Source organism: Giraffa tippelskirchi, chromosome 9, assembly GCF_054371585.1.
Source record: "Giraffa tippelskirchi isolate mGirTip1 chromosome 9, T2T-mGirTip1v1.2.pri, whole genome shotgun sequence".
Classification (NCBI taxonomy): Eukaryota; Metazoa; Chordata; class Mammalia; order Artiodactyla; family Giraffidae; genus Giraffa; species Giraffa tippelskirchi.
Genome location: NC_137283.1, coordinates 26,023,881 through 26,042,428, shown reverse-complemented (window position 1 = coordinate 26,042,428; position 18,548 = coordinate 26,023,881). Strand labels below are relative to the sequence as shown.

Sequence of the window (18,548 nt, the reverse complement as noted above, 5' to 3'; positions counted from 1 at the left end):
ACAACGGTGACCCAGCTGATTTAACTCGTGCTTGATCAGTATGTGTTTTCCTTCCTTCTTGCCTCATGACAAAAACATAACAACAACAAAAATATGTTAATTTTTCAATGACCATCTTTAATATCTAAAATCTGACCTCTACATTTCTCCTGGGTTCTGACTGCTGACAGTATTAGCCGTGTTTTTATTTCATGTTTTTCTGACACCATTCAGAGCTTTCGGTAACACTAATAGGAAAGATTTCCTCTTTTTCCAGTTAATATTTTGTGGAGGATGTAAGTAGACCTAGGCAGTCATCTTTGCCACTTCAAGGGCAATCTGTCTTAAAATAGAGCCCAAAAGAAGGGCTCCATCCAAATTTAAGCATATCCTATAGAAGAAACTATAGATTGCTTCTGTTCCTGTGATGCTTCATGACACTTAACTCCTGAAATAAAACCTAATCCCAAACTGTCTCTGTTTCCTCCCGGTTAACTTCATCTCATTTCTTTATTCATGCCACCCATTTAGCTTTCACTATTTGCTAGGCATTTTGAACGAAGGATGAAGAAAGAACTGTCTTCACCTTAAGGGAGTTACATTCAACCAGGAAAGTATACTTCATTTTAGTAAATTTCATAATCCAGGAAGGCTTAGGTACAGTGCACGGTGGGAACATGGAACCCAGCTCTGAGGGCATCGAGAAGGCTTCATGGGAGAGACAGTAGCATAGTCAAGTTTAAAACGCCTACCTCTACTTGCCATCAGGCACCACAGAAATTCTTTCTACTTAGTGTTTGCAATCATTTCAACCATGTAAACATTTCACTGCTCTTAGTAAAATTGACTGTGGGTTTGGGGACCAGAGCTCATCAGCTAGAGAAGTCGGGATGCCAAGGGAAGTTGAGCTTGAGGATAAACAGAGAATTGAGCCCAGGAACCTGGCAGAATGCACTGTATCTCCTTAGGACCCTTATTCCTCCTTAGGACCTCCTTATTCCCTTTAGAAGAATAAAGGGGCAAACTGCATGTAATCAAAAATATAGTAAACACACGTCATATTGTATTAATATAATGTATCACATACTATATAATACATACACTATATATGCTCTACCCTATAAACTGTATGTGGTCCCATGTACAGTATTACATTTGTGTGTCTGCAAGGATGTGTGGTTTTAGATAACAAGTAAACACCTTACATTTACTCCCTGGATAAATGATGAGCAGAAATTAGTCCATTATTATTATTTTTTCTTTCTCATACTGGATGCAGTTAGTGGACTTTCAATAAATTAAACACATGCAAGCTAACTCCATTACAGCAAACTCTACTTCAAAGGGAGAAACTGTTGCTGAAAAGCTGCATTTTGCAATGCTATGTAGTCCCTACAATGTGTGTATCCAAGAGTGCTCCACTGTACTTCATTAAAATTGCTTACTTATTATATAAAGCTGGAAGAGAATTATATTCTGGTTGCTTCCTTGTGCTGAGAATAAAACAGAAGAACATTTATCGAAAAGGCCTGTGGATCCAACGAGGATCAAAGTAGAGCACCGCTGTCCAAGAGAACTTTCTGCAAGCATAGAAATGTCCATTTGTGTGTCCAATACAATAGCTATTAGCTATGTGTGGCTACTGAGCACTTGAAACGAGGCTGCTATGACTGAGGAATTGAATTCTTAGTTGAACTGATTTAAACATACCTGGACACATTTGGCTACTGGCTACCATAGTGGATAGCACAGCCTGTTAAGTCTTGAGCCAGACTAAATGTTGTAAACACAAAACCCACATGGCCCACATTCATCTTTAAGGCTTATCATCTTTGGCCTTTACTATGTTTAAAAAGTGAGAGTCAACATTAGAAATACAGAGATTCTTTTTATTTTTATTTTTTTATTTTTTTTATTTTTATTTTTTTCAAAAAAAGAAAATTTCTCAACTTTAAACATCTCTTGAAAAGGTTTTGTAGTAGTGGACCAGGATTTCTGGATGATACCAATTGGCCAGTGCTCAGAAGCAATCATGACCACTGGATGGACTTCTGGCTAAATGTGGGACAGACAGTCTCTCATCATGATTCCATGTGTCTACATGTTATTAAGGGCCACCTCTTTTAGTTTGTTACTTGCCTGGTCCCCACTGATATTTGCATATTATACCCTGGTCAGTCCAATATGTGATCCCTTGTAATGCTGAATGGCATTAGTCGAAGTGACCAAGGAACTTTCTATTTGCAGTCTTTCATCTTAGCAAATTATGGGCATATTTAACCCTATGAGAAGTCAGAGAAAATCCTCCCCATTTAAAAAATGTTATTAATACTTCCTCAGGGCAACCTCTTTCAGCATCATCAGCAATTACGACGAGAATGAATACTAATTAACCTTTAAATACAGGCTTTCGGGCTCAGGCAGGAAGATACAAAAGAAAGAATAAAATTCTCAATTAAACTCTAAAATGAGTAATTTCTTTTGAGAATTTCTGAACTTTTGGATTTCTAATATGGCCAATTAAGAGTTCTTTTTACCCAGTGGGATAATAACAAAGACAAGATCTCTCATCAGAAAAGTTTGCCTCAGTCTACAAGACAGGATCTAGGCTTTCAAAAGGATATTCCTTTACAAGATTCTTAGACTTTACTCTGAATCTTAGAGAATGTGTTTGGGTTGCTTTTAATTTCCATTTTCACATGAACTGTTAATTTCCTCCTTGATATCTTTCTTTTACCCTCCCTTCCTCCCTCCCCTCATTCTCTCCTCCCTCCCTCCCCTCTCTCTCTTATCTACGTCCTTGTATTTATAAATACTTACAAAAACGTATCCTTTCTCTAACTTAATATAAAAAAAAAATCCCCACGTTAGATGGCTCAGATGGTAAAGAATCTGCCTGCGATGCAGGAGACTCGGGTTCAATCCCTGGACTGGGAAGATCCCCTGGAGAATGAAATGGCTACCCACTCCAGTATTCCTGCCTGGAGAATTTGATGGACAGAGGAGCCTGGTAGGCCACAGTCCATAGGATTGCAAAGAGTTGGACACGACTGAGCAACTAACACTTTCTTTCACTTTCAAAGTCATTATCTATTTGTACTATGTATTCATCATTTTTTGGAGAAGGCAATGGCACCCCACTCCAGTACTCTTGCCTGGAAAATCCCATGGATGGAGGAGCCTGGTAGGTTACAGTCCATGGGGTCGCTAAGAGTCGGACACGACTGAGCGACTTCACTTTCACTTTTCCCTTTCATGCACTGGAGAAGGAAATGGCAACCCACTCCAGTATTCTTGCCTGGAGAATCCCAGGGACGGCGGAGCCTGGTGGGCTGCCGTCTATGGGGTCGCACAGAGTCAGACACAACTGAAGCGACTTAGCAGCAGCAGCAGCAGCATTCATCATTTTTAAAGGATAGCAGAAAATAAGAACCAACAAGTGTATTTTCTTCTGGAACAGGTAAAGGAATAATGCAGGATATTACTTGGTTGACTATTAAAATCAAAAACTAGGAGAAAAATCAGGCCATAAGTGAAAGTGTTGTCTAAGTAGATGAGGTTATAATTACAACCCACAGTAGTCTATAATCCCATCTACTCATCAGCATAATTACTGATTCAGATAACATGGATAATAAGGAATCATTGCTTATTATAGGAAAGCCTAATATTTTCACAGTGAAAAGAGGTTTCCTCATGCTTTTTCCAGGTCTCAATTTCTAATGACTCTAAAGTGAAATTTTATACTGGTCAGAAGTCTTAACTTCAGAGTATCTTTAGAGCTATAATGAAAGTGTTTTCTATTTGCCTATAAACCAAGTATTTTAAAACAATACCTAGCATGTAAAATTTCTTCATTTATCAAACTTAAAACTGATTAATTAATTTCAGTCACACATCTCCTATTTTCAGGTACAGATTTGTTTTTAAGTGCAATATATAGTATCTCAGGACATATAATAAAACATAAAAAGTACTGTAAAATGGCAGAACTTTATCAACATTTTATACATGTTATCAGTTTATTTAAACATATATATCAGGTTTATACAATAGCATTTTGTAAATACCTGGTATTTTAATTGTATTTACTCTAATTGTAATACACTGGCATTAAAATAAGCACCTGATAAATAACTAAACACAACACAAAGATATTTCTGAATTTCTAAGCTCAAGACTTCTTGCTGTTTGATTAAACTTTACCAACACAATTAATCTATTCATTTAGAAATAAAATCCTATATGACTATATCTTATATCTTGACAAGTTTTCAGCTGAACACATTCATCACCAAATTTTTCACATGATAAAATGCCAGGAAATAACTTTACTGACAAGAACCGAAAAAAAAAAAAAAAAAAAAAAACAGCCCACACATGAGTCATTCACATGGATTCTTTAAAATATTTACAGTCATATCTAAAAGGATAATCTTCCATTTTAGGGAGAAACAAACAGATGCATTGAGAAAGTGTTAGAATGTCCTACAAAAACGCTGGTGAAAATGTTTCCAGGATAATGTCCTATTAAGCAGATCTGTTCATCTTCCCTCCAAAGAAAAAACTATTTCCACCTGTTGTATGTACTGTGTCTGATTAACTGACCAAGCTCATAAAATAGTTTCTTGTTTTATTTTAAATCATGTTAACAACTTTTCTTATTTCTATAGGTTAAGGAAGAGGCAGAGAGAAAAAAATCTTCTATCACCTCAGGCAATTCTGACCAGTAACCAGGATCATTACAATTATTGTGTTGAAAATACTCAACAGGTGCTCAATATATATGCTGTTGAATACTGTTGACAGAAACTGACCTTTACTTGCAAATGCAAAAATACAAAGGTCTACCTTCTAACCTAATGTTGACCCAAGTTAACAATGATTGTTGGCTACTATTATCAACATGGGTTAAGAGAACAATAGGAGTTCAATAAGATCTACATCACTACTCAAAACACTAAGAATTTCATTAATAAAGGCTGAAGTCTGCTTGCTCTTCAAGGTTATAGAAAAGGTTTTGCCAAGCGAAGGAATCTGTAAACAGGGAGTTTGAGACAAACACGAGCACGCTGTTTCCAAGGTGCCTCAGGCACTTTCTCAAAACCATTTAAACAAAAGCAGCATATCCTGTTTATAAATAATTCATCTCTTCATTAAAGTGGGTCCCCTGAGAACCCTAAAAGCAAGAATCATTAATCCTGTATTATTTAAGTATATATCCATCACATCCAAATAAACTATCATCACCTCCCCAAATGTTACATTTTTATCTTACGATGACGGGAGTTCAGGTGTTTTTTTTTTTTTTCTTTTTTTCCTTATACCTTTCTGTGTTGTTGGAAGGTTTCTAGTGAACGAGTTATTATTTATACTATTTGAAAAATGTATACTTTCACCTGAAAAAAATACAATAAAATTTATTTTCTCTTCAAGAATAGTTAGTATGACTTTAATAGGAATGTATTTTATTCTTCTACACTGTATGAAACTTCTAACACATAGTCAGTAAAATAATAAAGGAAGAAGGATAGACGCTGTTACCTTTTTCTAAAACTGTGATTGCTATATACTTTTACAACATATTTAATTTCATCCCTACAATGGATGTGTTCCCAAAGACTACATATAAATCCAAGTTTATACATTAATTTCTACCACAAATCAATGAAAAGAAATTGCTTATTTAAGAGACTCTATCATGTTTTCTTTAATTAAGAATTCTTACTGTAAAATAAATAATCAAATATACAAAATATGGACCCAAATGTTTAGGTATGACTGTTGAATATAGCAGACAACTATAGCTTCATATATTATAACTTACTGATAGCATAAGTATACTGAAGCAAAAAAATATGTTCACAGTTGCCAAATTGCTTTTTCTTTATATGGAGTTTCAAACTTTCCACTGTACCTGTAATGAGGTGAAGGGTTGCCTTGTGCTTCACAATTTAAAGTTATTTTTTTATCCTCTGAGCCAACAGGAAAAATGCTGTTGCTGGGTTCTTTGACAAACACTGGGCCCTGTAAGAGCAGCTCACCTATATGGGTAGAAGACATCCAAAAAATAATCATAATAAGTAAAACGTACTGTACCAGCTGAACTCTAGAATTAAAGAAGAAAAGCAACCAACCAGTGTCTCTACTCTTTTAAAAAAAGGGAAGCAGACACTGCTCCTTCCCTTAGAGATGCTCTGTAGGCACTGCTTTGTTTACAAGGCATCACTGAAGCTGTACTTGCAGCCTAGTAACACTTCTAAGAGAATGAACATTACTATCAAAACCACTGCCATATTAATAAGATTACTTAAAAGAATAAATAAGGCTGGACTAATCACTTTTTATAACATAAATTCTACCTAAATTATCATTGGTGAATTACCTGGTCCAGGAAGTCTTTCTGTCTTAAGCCTCTTTACAAAACTAAAGCTGTATTCAAAATCACTTGAATCCCTGAGTATTGTCTTTCTCATAATACTTGCCATGAATGCAAATCTGAATGTTGACAATGTTATTTTGCATTCCGGCCTCAAAATGTTCAATATTTGGTAGGATTTCCATTTGATTACTAGCAAATTGAAGAGAGGGATACAACACTGAACAAGTGTACTTTAACAAGTGCTTTTACTTTGGTTAAGAGAACTTGAACTTTCTGAGAATTTCCACATGTACACAACTAGAAACCTGTGTCTTTGTATGATGAATTTAAAAAGGAAACAAGTAATGCCATCACTAACAGCTTATGCCACTGCAATTGTTGCCAGAGCATTCTGAAAACAAACACATTCACAGGAAAAAATAAAAACACAACCAAACTCCTTACTCCTATCTTGAAATGCTCAGTAAAACTGCAGGAAAAAATAAATAAATAACCAGACTAAGAGACAAAGAGAACCCCTGAAGAGATGACAAAGAAAATGAGATGCAAAAGCATTCAAAAAGCCTAGAAACAATTTAGGGTACCTAAGTAGTAATAACATTATAACATTAATAAAAGATTTCCCATAACAGGAATAGTAAAATAACACACTACTGAAAATAATCATTGAAATGATGAAAAAGCCGCAGTGAAAGCCACCATGTGAATTTTATGTGCCCACATCTGAATTTATGTGCCCACATCTGTTCTTTAACTTTAACGCTTTGTGAGGTACAGAAGAGAAGCGTTGAGTCTAAGAGTGGGTATAGGAAACATGCAAGTACACAGAGCTTTTCAGAATATGCAACTGATGATAGAAACGGCAGTCTGGGGACTGTGCAGTCAAATTTCAAACTTTGGCTAACTCTGAGCACTCTTTCACTGACACATCACCACAGAGTTAACCCTTACTATGGCCTACAATGATTTAAGAAAGTCGTGGGTTGTCCTCGGAAGTCTCTGCTTTTTATTTACTTTTAAGGGGAAAATGTCACAAGGGGGAAAAAAGTCTTACTTTTCCTTTGGACAATCTCCAGAAGAAAGGGATTTTGAAACAGATACTAAACAAATAGCTCTTAATTAAAAAGAGCCAATGCTGTCATTTTCTTGAATTTCCCCCCTCAGTTTATTGCATAAAAGTAAAAAAAAAAAAAAAGTGTATCATTAATAATATTTATTGTCTTAGAAATTTGAACATATTTCTGTCTGTTACAATGTCTGCCTGTAAATATTCACAAAGAAGATAGATTTTTTCCTAGTATTTTTTCTAACGCAATGGCTTCTGAATATTTTGAGTGGCATGTATTTTATTCATTTAGGAGATGGTATAGCACTGTTGTACTGACCAACTGATGTCTGCAGGGCTGAAAGCAATAATATATTAACATAATAGTGTATGTTTGAAACCAACAGGTAAGTTGGGGAAGGAAACCAACAGAAGGAAAATCGGGTATAGATAAAAAGGGTGATTTCAATGAAAAAGACAGGTGTTTTTAGAGAATCAACTTATAGTTACTAGGGTGAAGAAGGGTAAGAATAGATTGGGAGTTTGGGATTGATATGTACACACTGCTATATTTAAAACAGATAACCAACAAGGACATACTGCTAATGAAAGATAAATAGAGGTGTTTTTTAAAATTTTCCTACAAGTGACCACAATGAAAACACAAACATTCAACATAATTTAGTAAAAGTCAAATTCCCAAATGATATTCTAATTATTCTCCAGAGACTGCTATTAATTTAAGGTGACAGTATTAAATAATTAGAAGCATTTCTTTCTGAGATCCTTTTGAAAGAGGGGTAATAACAGCTAATTTGCTAACATTTATGAACCAGGCACTGTACTCAGCCATTTACAAGCCTTGTCGCCCTTATTCCCAGGCTGCATTTGACCCATTGCCTACTTTCTGAGGTCCAACTGCACCGTCGTCCTTGTCTTTGGCTTTCAGACACTTTGAGCTTTGGGTTGACCGTCCTTCTTATTCTTGTGTTCTGGTTTCCTTTTGTCATTTAGAACTCAGCATAAATGCCATCTTCTCAGCTTAAATAAGACTGCCCCTCCCCCAACTATGTCATGACTCACCCCTCACTTCCAACAGTCACAGACATCAGTTGTGTATGTCACTATCTATAAATATTAGACACATTTATATAAGTGCTTGCCATTTATTTTATATCTAATTCATTGCTGCTCCTCCAACTCCTACAGCATGGCAGCTATTTAATATCTGTCTGCTGAATGGATGATTAAGATGAAGAAATTCTCACAATAACTCAACAGAAGACAGATATTATTTTACAGCTGGTGAATGATAAAGTTAAGGTTTTAATTTCGGAGCTTATATTCTCACCTTATAGTTGTTTAGCATCCCCAGAAGAAATGAGACCCAGAGAGGTTAAAAAACCAACCATGGTAACACAGTTTTTGGCTGAGAAAACTGGGATCACAGCCCAGTGGTCATATTCTTGGTTGTTTCTCTTTCCATTCAACTACACTGTTCTAAATAGAGTCAAAGGTGAAAACGAACCATCAACTTGCTTTGTCCACTTCAGTATTTCCTGATGATGGTCTTCCCAGGTGGTGCTAGTGGTAAAGAAGCTGTCTGCAATGCAGGAGACATGAGTTCGATCATTGGGTCGGGAAGATCTGCTGGAGAAGGAAATGGCAACCCACTCCAGTAGTCTTGCCTGGGAAATCTCATGGACAGAGGAGCCTGGCAGGTTACAGTCCGTAGGGTCACAAGGAGTTGGACACGACTGAGCAACTGCGCACACAACATTTCCTGATGACACTAGAGTTAACAGCCTCTGAGACACATATCAGACACTTCCGAAATTTAAGGCTCCTGAAGGCATTCCAGACCACCAGCAGCCATTCCAGAGTCTCCAACGACTCCTAAAATATAAGTGCAAATAATCAACCATGACAGGTTGGTTCATGCTTCACATTCAGAAAAGAGACAAAGGCCACTCAATCTTGTTTCCCTGGAATGAAATCGGTGATGAGAGATGCTGGGTTACAATATTCTAGTCTCCTGCTAGCAATATAAGCTTAAAAGGAAAAAAAAATCCGAGGCCTTCACTAACCTAAAGGAAATTATCAAACAGTTTCTTCAAAGCTAATTTTGATCCTCCAAAGGACAAAACCTTGACTATTCACACAGATACTCGTAACCAGCAGAAAGCAGTTTGACTGAAAACAGAAGGGGGCTTCATGCCTAACTAAAGGGATTCAATGTAACATTCAGATTGATGCTCAACTTTACTTTTTGTGACAGGGGCATTTTTTTGATATGTTGGCCTTGCTCCCAAGGTCCATTTTAAGTTTACAACCTAAAATAAAGGGCATATAACATTTCCGAACAGGACTAATAAGTCGAAAAATCCAATCCTGAGGTGTTTTCTCCCCCTCCCAAACACCCAGAGGCTACGAGGAGTAACTGCCTTTGAATGTAAGTACAAGCTTTATGAGCTCCTAAGGTAATGTCACTAAAAGATCAAACTGTGGCAAATCAATTCTAATGGTCATACTCTATATAATTTTTATGAAGAATGACAGAGAGAAACAGACAAAGGCTTACAGGCAGTTGGCATTACTTTTACTAGAAGAAATGAAAATCCTAAAAGACTATAATGTTACTCCTAAAATTCACACAGAAAAGGAAAGCATATTCCCCATTTCCCCTTGCAGATTTGCATCATAGCTACACGGCACAAAACAGGAGGAAATGAAGAAGGTCAACCCAAAAGGGAGTTAGGATGGTAGTGCTATGTAAGGAAGAATTTAAGAGACAGTGGATCTAGAAAGGAATATTCAATATACTTAAAAGAGATACCCAACCCAAACAGAAGGATGTCTAGTGTCAGTCAGAGAAAGAAAAAAAATATATGCCACCAATGATATGAGATCTATATAACAAGCCCTATTATTCCACAGGAAAGGATATTTAAGGTGGAAAGAAACATTTTGTAGCAGTGGGACATCACCATTGATTTTGGCATTGGTGGCTTACAGCTAGAAAATGCTAGGGAAAAAAAAGGCAAGAAATGATTGAAATACAATTTCATTAACACTATTTCAAAGTCAGAAAAGGCCAAAAATTTCAATCTTAAGATAATTTATTTCTTTAACAAATATCTGTATGCCAGACATGTGCACCACATGAAAAACTAGCTGTGGCAAATAATCTATGCAACAGTGCTTCCGTAAATGTCTTCCCAACCAACAGAACCTGCCTTTCACCTGAGATATGAAAAGCACCAGATATGTTACCTTTTCAGATCTCTGTAGTTTCTGACTGGAGAGCAGGGTGGACAGCGAGGATTAACTTATAAGACCACTAACACGCACAGAGGGGTATATTAGTTTGCTAGGTCTGCCATAACAGAGTACCACAAACTGGGTTGTTTAAGAAACAGAACTTATCTCACAGTCTGGAGACTAGAATTTTGAAATCAAGGTGTGGGCAGGGTTGAATTCTTCAGAGGGCCCTAAGATGAGTTCAGGCCTGTCTCCTTGGCTTGCAGGTGGCCACCTTCTCCCTGTGTCTCTTCACCACATCTTCCCTTGTGTGCGTCTTTATGCCTGAATTCTAACACCCCCCCCCCCAATAAGGATACAGTCATAATGGATTAGGGTCTGCCCTGATGATCTCATCTTCAAAAATGATATCTGCAATGACCCTGTGTCCAAATAAGGTCATGTTCTGAGGTCCTAAGGATTAGAGCTTCGAACACAAATACTCAGGGGATACAATTCAACCAGGAACAAGGGAAGTGAAAGTTGCTCAGTCGTGTCCGACTCTTTGCGACCCCATGGACTATTCAGTCTGTGGAATTCTCTAGGCCAGAATACTGGAGTCGGTAGCCTTTCCCTTCTCCAGGGGATCTTCCCAACCCAGGGAAAGAATCCAGGTCTCCCACATTGCAGGTGGATTCTTTACCAGCTGAGCCACAAGAGGTAGAGAAAAATCTGCTAGGACCTTCTAGAAAAGAGCCCTCACATCCTTGAGCTCTTGAATCAATATGAACTATGTTAACTCTAAACATTATGTGTTGGAAAAATAAACCTTTAATGCATTGTTGTCACCTGCAGCTGAATTTACTGTCACCCACACACTAAAAAAAAGGGGGGGCGGGGAGACAATGCAGCATACTTTAGATGAGAAAGGCCAATAAAATGCTTATGAAGAATAGCTAATTCATCCATTTTCCATATCGGAAATGCTATCAAGCAATTAGGTTAAAAGGAAAAATGTTGGAGCATGACATATATTTGGTGTAGTACAGCATGACAGAAAAACTGATAAAAATTCTTTAAATTGTAAGTTAACAGCTTACTACATGATTTGCTCAATCTTTACTTCATGCTTCATTCATATCCAGAAATGGAAAAACTGCAAGGGAAGCAGTGTTCAATAGTTAGAGAATTAGAACTGAAAGCAGCTGTTTGAGCTTTACAAGTACTAGAAATAAATGTTCACATAAATGAACGTTCTTCCATGAAGTGGCAGATCCCTTTCAATGCATGAAAAAGTTTTTTAGCCAAAAATTGCATTTTTCCTTTCGTTGCAACCTGCCTAAAAAAAAAAAGTAATAAGGCTCATACCCAGACACATTTATGTACATAACAGTCATGTTTAAGGTTAAATATCTGGATTTTGGCACTTCAGTAAACCAATCACAGATTTTGATGAAAGATCACTGGATGGATTAATATTCAATATATAATATAGCTGAGTAATATTAGAGAACTTGAGTATATTTCTGAGAGTATCTGATATTTTATCTTGATGCTTTTAACCCAATGGCTGTTATTTCTGATTTGTGGAATATTCTTTACATTTGCAAGATGTTTAAACAATTTAGAGTCATATGACAAGAAATAATGTATTGGGAACATAACAAACATGGAGCAGATAGGTTGAAGTCTTTGTAGGTTAAAATGTTTTCCTAATACTGCCCCTTTATTTAAATACATGTTATTGTCTTTTATGAATGTGAGTTCTAGTGCTTTTGAATCTCTCTGACATATTTCCATAATACCCACTACAAAATTATACCTTTCTTGATAGATGGCTTAATAGCAACTCAACATGATAAATACGTTACAATGCTATTGAAAGACACAGTGTGCAATGTGTACAATACACTGAGGAGTACACAATCCATGGCTCATTTATTCAAAATGAAGAAAAAAAAAAAACACTTATATCCCCGCTTTCCATTATACCAACTTCCACTGAATATCTTTGAAGTATGCAAATTCACAAGGTTCTCTCCAACCATGTTGAATTGAAAAGACTTCATTATTTCATTAATCAATTAAAAAAAAAAAACATTTCTTTACTAAATTTCTCTTGGAGAGTTTAATAGAGTTGGTTATATTTGTGGTTTCTATTCTTTACCAAAGAGATTGGGTCAAGGCTTTCTGGGGCTCAGGCATGATTCTCTTTGTGTATTTTAATAAGGATGTTTCATATCAAACTCTAGTTGAAGGCTATTGTTTCTATGAAAAAATAATTATACAATAAAAAAAATTCCTATTATAAAATGGTTGTAATGGAGAAGCTATTAAGAAATAATATGAACCAGTGACTGCATTTTGTAGTATTTTTGAAGCTGTAATTTCATAAAGTAGAAGAGAGAATATTCTTTTCTTGCCTGCACATCAGCAAGCAGAAGCGGGAATTGTGTCTGTAAATATCTGAGTATATGAGATACCATCTAGTTCCCTCTTCCCACTTCTTTTCCCAAACAGGGACTTGCTTTTATATTTCTAGACCATAAGTGGGGAATTAAACTGGGTTATCGGGTAGGTATAGAGATCAAAGAAAGCAAGACAATGAATAGCCACTCCCCAAACTGTATCTGGAACTATAGGGTATTCTTGGGTGAGTCTCAGAGTTGCAGAAACATAAATAATTACATAATTTTTCAAATTATTTTTCATTTGACCTACAACTTAGATTCACTTTTCATCATGATTTATTGTAGATACAGTGTGCATGTGTATATACTCACATACACAACTGATTAAAAAGTTCCTTTAAATAGTACTAATTCTTACTGCATGCTGAATCATAACATTTTTTTCTATTCTATTCTATTTCATTTCTATCCCCAATTTGATAATCCATGGTCTAGAAGCATCCTTTCTTGTCCCCAGAGTCCAAGATTACTATTTTTGGGGAGGGGAGTAAAATTGTAATGATTGCAAGGTATTTCTTTCATTTCCTTCACTTAATCTTGGCAATGAAGGAAAAGAACAAACCACATTCAACATGGAAAGAGTTTCTGTGGTCTCAAGATATAGGGGTGACAAGTAAGCCCTCTCCAAATCTGTGAAATCACTATATCTGCAGGCTTGGGAAGAACAAACAGGATTGTGTCCTACTGGTAGTCAAATGAAGCAAACAAATTTTACTCTGAAAAACACAGTTCCTTAGTTATGTATAATATGGAGAAAAATCCCTCATCATAAATACTTCATATACATGCATGCACAGTCTCAAAAGTTAACAAAGAAAAAATTAAACAATGATGATCAGGCCCTACTCTAGACACTTTGCATCCACCCAGGTCACCCAATTCTAAGTGAATATTAAATAGTGAATGAAAAATAACACTCATTTGAACATGATTGCTATTGTTAATATTGATACAGATTATAAATAATAAACCTAAGGGCTAGTAAGAATGAGTTACATCTCTCTAGAATTTTGGTACCACCATCCTGAAGAACATTTTGCTGGTATGCATAAGAAGTTACAGGCTACCCAGGTGGCTCAGTGGTAAAGAATGTGCCTGCCAATGCAGGAGATGTGGGTTTGATCCTTGGCCTGGGAAGATAACACAGAGAAGGAAACGGCAACCCACTCCAGCATTCTTGTCTGGGAAATCTGAGGGACAGTGAGGCCTGGTGGGCTACAGTCCATAGGGTCACAAAGAGTCAGACACGACTTAGCGACTAAAAAAACAACAACATGAGAAGCTACAGTCATTTAGGAAGTCTAAAGAAACTCACTAGAGTATTTCATTAATTCTTCCTCCATGTAACCATTTAGTAGCAATCTTTTCCCATTGTGAATTATTAGAACAATTTTTCTATGTTTTATTCATCACAATTTCCCTAGCGTACTACACATTACCTTCACTTATTTCTCACTCATAACTCCTCTATCACCAGTCTTTAAACTTTCAGAAGACAATGACTATATTCAACATATATATTTACCCCCTAAGCATCCCTATCATATTTTATACATTGGATAATTTGATAAATGAGTATTTTAAAGGAAATGTGTGTGTTTATGCTTCATTGCAAACGGCTTTAACTTACAAGATGTCAATAGAGGATCAAAAGAAAGAATATAGCCATTCTCAGGATAAATCTATAAGCAAATATTCTATCTCCAACTGGAATATGCATATCTAACTGAAAAATAATTCACTTTGTGAGAATAGGAGCTTACTCCTATAAGCTAATTGAATGACTATATGTGTGACTCTTAAAAAATACCCTCATTATGTTTTTACAGTAGTTGTTGTTCAGCCACAAAGTCAACTCTGACTCTTTGAGAACTCATGAACTGCAGCACGCCAGGCTCCTCTGTCCTCCACTATTTCCGAGAGTTTGCTCAAATTCACGTCCATTGAGTCAGTGATGCTGTCTAACCATTTCATCCTCTGCCACATCCTTCTGCTCCTGTCCTCAATCTTTACCATCATCAAGGTCTTTTTCAATGAGTCAGCTCTTCGCATCAGGTGGCCAAAGTGCTGAAGCTTCAGCTTTAGCATCAGTCCTTTCAATGAATATTAAGGGTTGATTTCTTTAGGATGACTGGTTTGATCTGCTTGCAAGCAAGGAACTCTCAAGAGTCTTCTCTAGCACCACAATTTAAAAGCATTAATTCTTTGGCACTTAGCCTTCTTTATGGTCCAACTCTCACATCCATATGTAACAATTTGACTATACAGACCTTTGTCAGCACAATGATGTCTCTGTTTTTTAATATACTGTCTAGGTTTGCTATAACTTTCTCTTTTTTTTTCTTTTTATTTTAATTGGAGGTTAGTTACTTTACAATATTGTAGTGGTTTTGCAATATGTTCACATGAATCAGCCATGGGTGTAATGTGTTCCCCATCCTGACCCTCCCTCCCACATCCCTCCCCATCCCATCCCTCTGGGTTATCCCAGTGCACCAGCCCTGAGCACCCTGCCTCATGCATCGAACCTGGACTGGTGATCTATTTCACATATGTTAATATACATGTTTCAATTCTATTCTCTCAAATCATCCCACCCTCGCCTTCTCCCAGAGTCCAAAAGTCTGTTCTTTACATCTGTGTCTCTTTTGCTGTCTTGCATATAGAGTCATCATTACCATCTTTCTAAATTTCATATATTTGTGTTAATATACTGTATTGGTGCTTTTCTTTCTGACTTACTTCACTCTGTATAATGTGATAACTTTCCTTTCAAGGGGCAAGTGTCTTAAATTTCATGGCTACAGTCACCGTCCACAGTGATTCTGGAGCCCAAGGAAAGAAAATCTGTCACTGCTTCCACTTTTTTCCTTTCTATTTGCCATAAACTGATGAGACCATATGTCACGATCTTAGTTTTTTTAATATTGAGTTTCAAACTACCTTTTTCACTCTTCTCTTTCACCCTCATCAAGGGGCTCTTTAGTTCCTTTTCACTTCTGCCGTTAGATTGGAACCATCTGCATATCTGAGGTTGTTGATATTTCTCCCAGAAATCTTGCTTCCAAATTGTGATTCATCCAGCCCAGCACTTCGCATGTATACTCTATATAGAAGTTAAGTAAGTAGAGTGACAATATAACAGATCATCACACTCCTTTTCCAATTTGGAACCAGTCAACTGTTCCATGTCCAATTCTGTTGCTTCTTGACCCTCATTCAGGTTTCTCCCAAGACAGGTAAGGTAGTCTGGTATTCCCATCTCTTGAAGAATTTTCCAGAGTTTGTTATAATCTACACAGTCAAAGGCTTAAATGTAGTCAATGAAGCAGAAGTAGATGTTTTTGTGGAATTCTCTTGCTTTTTCCATGATCCAACGAATGTTGGCAGTTTGATCCCTGGTTCCTCTGCCTTTTCTAAGTGCAGTTTGTACATCTGGAAATTCTTGGTTCACATACTGCTGAAACCTAAATTGAAGGATTTTGAACATAATCTTGCTAGCATGTGAAATGAGAACAACTGTCTGATACTTTGAAGATTCTTTGGCATTGCCTTTCTTTGGGATTGGAATAAAAACTGACCTTTTCCAGTCCCGTGGCCACTGCTGAGTTTTCCACATTTCCAACATAATGAGTACAGCACTTTAATGACATTATATTTTAGTATTTTAAATAGCTCAGCTAGAATTCCATTACTTCCACTGGCTTTGTTCATAGTAATGCTTCCTAAGGCCCACTCGACTTCATACTCCAGGCTCTAGGTGAATGATCACACCATCGTGGTTAGCTAGGTTATTAAGATATTTTTTGTATAGTTCTGTGTATTCTTGCCACCTCTTTTTAATTTTCTCTACTTCTGTTAGGTCCTTATCGTTTCTGGCCTTTATCATGCCCATCCTTACATGAAATATTCCCTTAGCATCTCTAACTTTCTTGAAGAGATCTCTAGTCTTTCCCATTCTATTGTTTTCCTCTACTTCTTTGCACTGTTCATTTAAGAAGGGCTTCTTATCTCTCCTTTTTATTCTCTGGAACTGTACATTCAGTTGCTTGTATCTTTTCCTTTCTTACAGTAGAAGCATTCACTATTATTGGGTGGCTATTTCTGTTTGGGCAATTTGTAGGATCTTCGCCATCTACATCACACATACTCCCTTGCAGTACTGAGAAAACAAATACTACACAGGAGTTGTTTTCCTAAAGCCACACATGAAGAGCACTTTAAAAGCAACAACACTTTATTAGTAATCTCGTTTATAAATTCTGAGTGCTGAAGCAAAGTCCCATTTCTGAATTTTAATAGCCACCAGAATCATTTAAAAAAAAAAATTGAACTTTTGGTGGGCTGTTTATTACTCAGATATCTAAGGAAGTTTTCTAAGCTTAATGTTATTTTTAAGAGGGGTTTCAAGAGGATTTCAAAACGTTAGCATTTGCACAAGTTTGACCATTCCATGGGATGGATTTGCAGAACAATCCAAGATCTATGATACATTGATACCTGTATCTGTGACACATGTGAATCACAAATTTCCTTACCATATAATCAGCCTTTAGTCTAAATCTTTAGGCTAAATTCTTCAGTTCAGTTCAGTTCAGTCCCTCAGTCATGTTCGACTCTTTGCGACCCCATGGACTGCATCACGCCAGGCCTCCCTGTCCATTGCCAACTCCCGGAGTTTACTCAAACTCATGCCCATTTAGTCGGTGATGCCATCCAACCATCTTGTCCTCTATCATCCCCTTCTCCACCTACCTTCAATCTTTCCCAGCATCAGGGTCTCTTCCATTTAGTCAGTTCTTCATATCAGGTGGCCAAAGTATTGGAGTTTCCGCTTCAGCATCAGTCCTTCCAATGAATATTCAGGGCTGACTTTCTTTAGGATGGAATGGTTGGATCTCCTTGCAGTTCAATGGAATTTCAAGAGTCTTCTCCAACATCACAGTTCAAAAGCATCCATTCTTCTATGCTCAGCTTTCTTTATAGTTCAACTCTCACATCCATACTTGACTACTGGAAAAACCATAGCCTTAACTAGATGGACCTTTGTTGGTAAAGTAATGTCTCTGCTTTTTAATATGCTGTCCAGGTTGGTCATAACTTTTCTTCCAAGGAGTAAGCGTCTTTTAATTTCATGACTGCAATCACCATCTGCAGTGATTATTGAGCCCAAAAAAATAAAGTCTGACACTGTTTCCACTGTTTCCCCATCTATTTGCCATGAAGTGATGGGACCAGATGTCATGATCTTAGTTTTCTGAATGTTGAGTTTTAAGCCAACTTTTCCACTCTCTTTTTTCACCCTCATCAAGAGTCTCTTTAGTTCTTCCCTTTCTGCCATAAGGGTGTTGTCATCTGCAGATGTGAGGTTATTGATATTTCTCCCGGCAATCTTGATTCTAGCTTGTGCTTCATCCAGCCCAGCATTTCT

The 18,548-nt window shown here is 36.8% G+C and overlaps 1 protein-coding gene across 5 annotated transcripts in view; it reads right to left on the bottom strand.

Annotated features, from left to right (window-relative positions):
* The window catches only part of CNTN3 (contactin 3), a 380,656-nt gene that overhangs the window by 252,577 nt on the left and 109,531 nt on the right, over positions 1-18,548 (bottom strand). For 4 of the 5 annotated variants that reach the window (XM_081528272.1, XM_081528273.1, XM_081528271.1 and 1 more), the window contains exon 3: positions 5,897-6,023. In XM_081528272.1, coding sequence (XP_081384398.1) covers positions 5,897-6,023 — 127 coding nt within the window. Of the gene's footprint in view, positions 1-5,896; positions 6,024-10,679; positions 11,001-18,548 lie in introns of those variants that run through there. The other variant, XM_081528274.1, reaches the window with a different exon arrangement.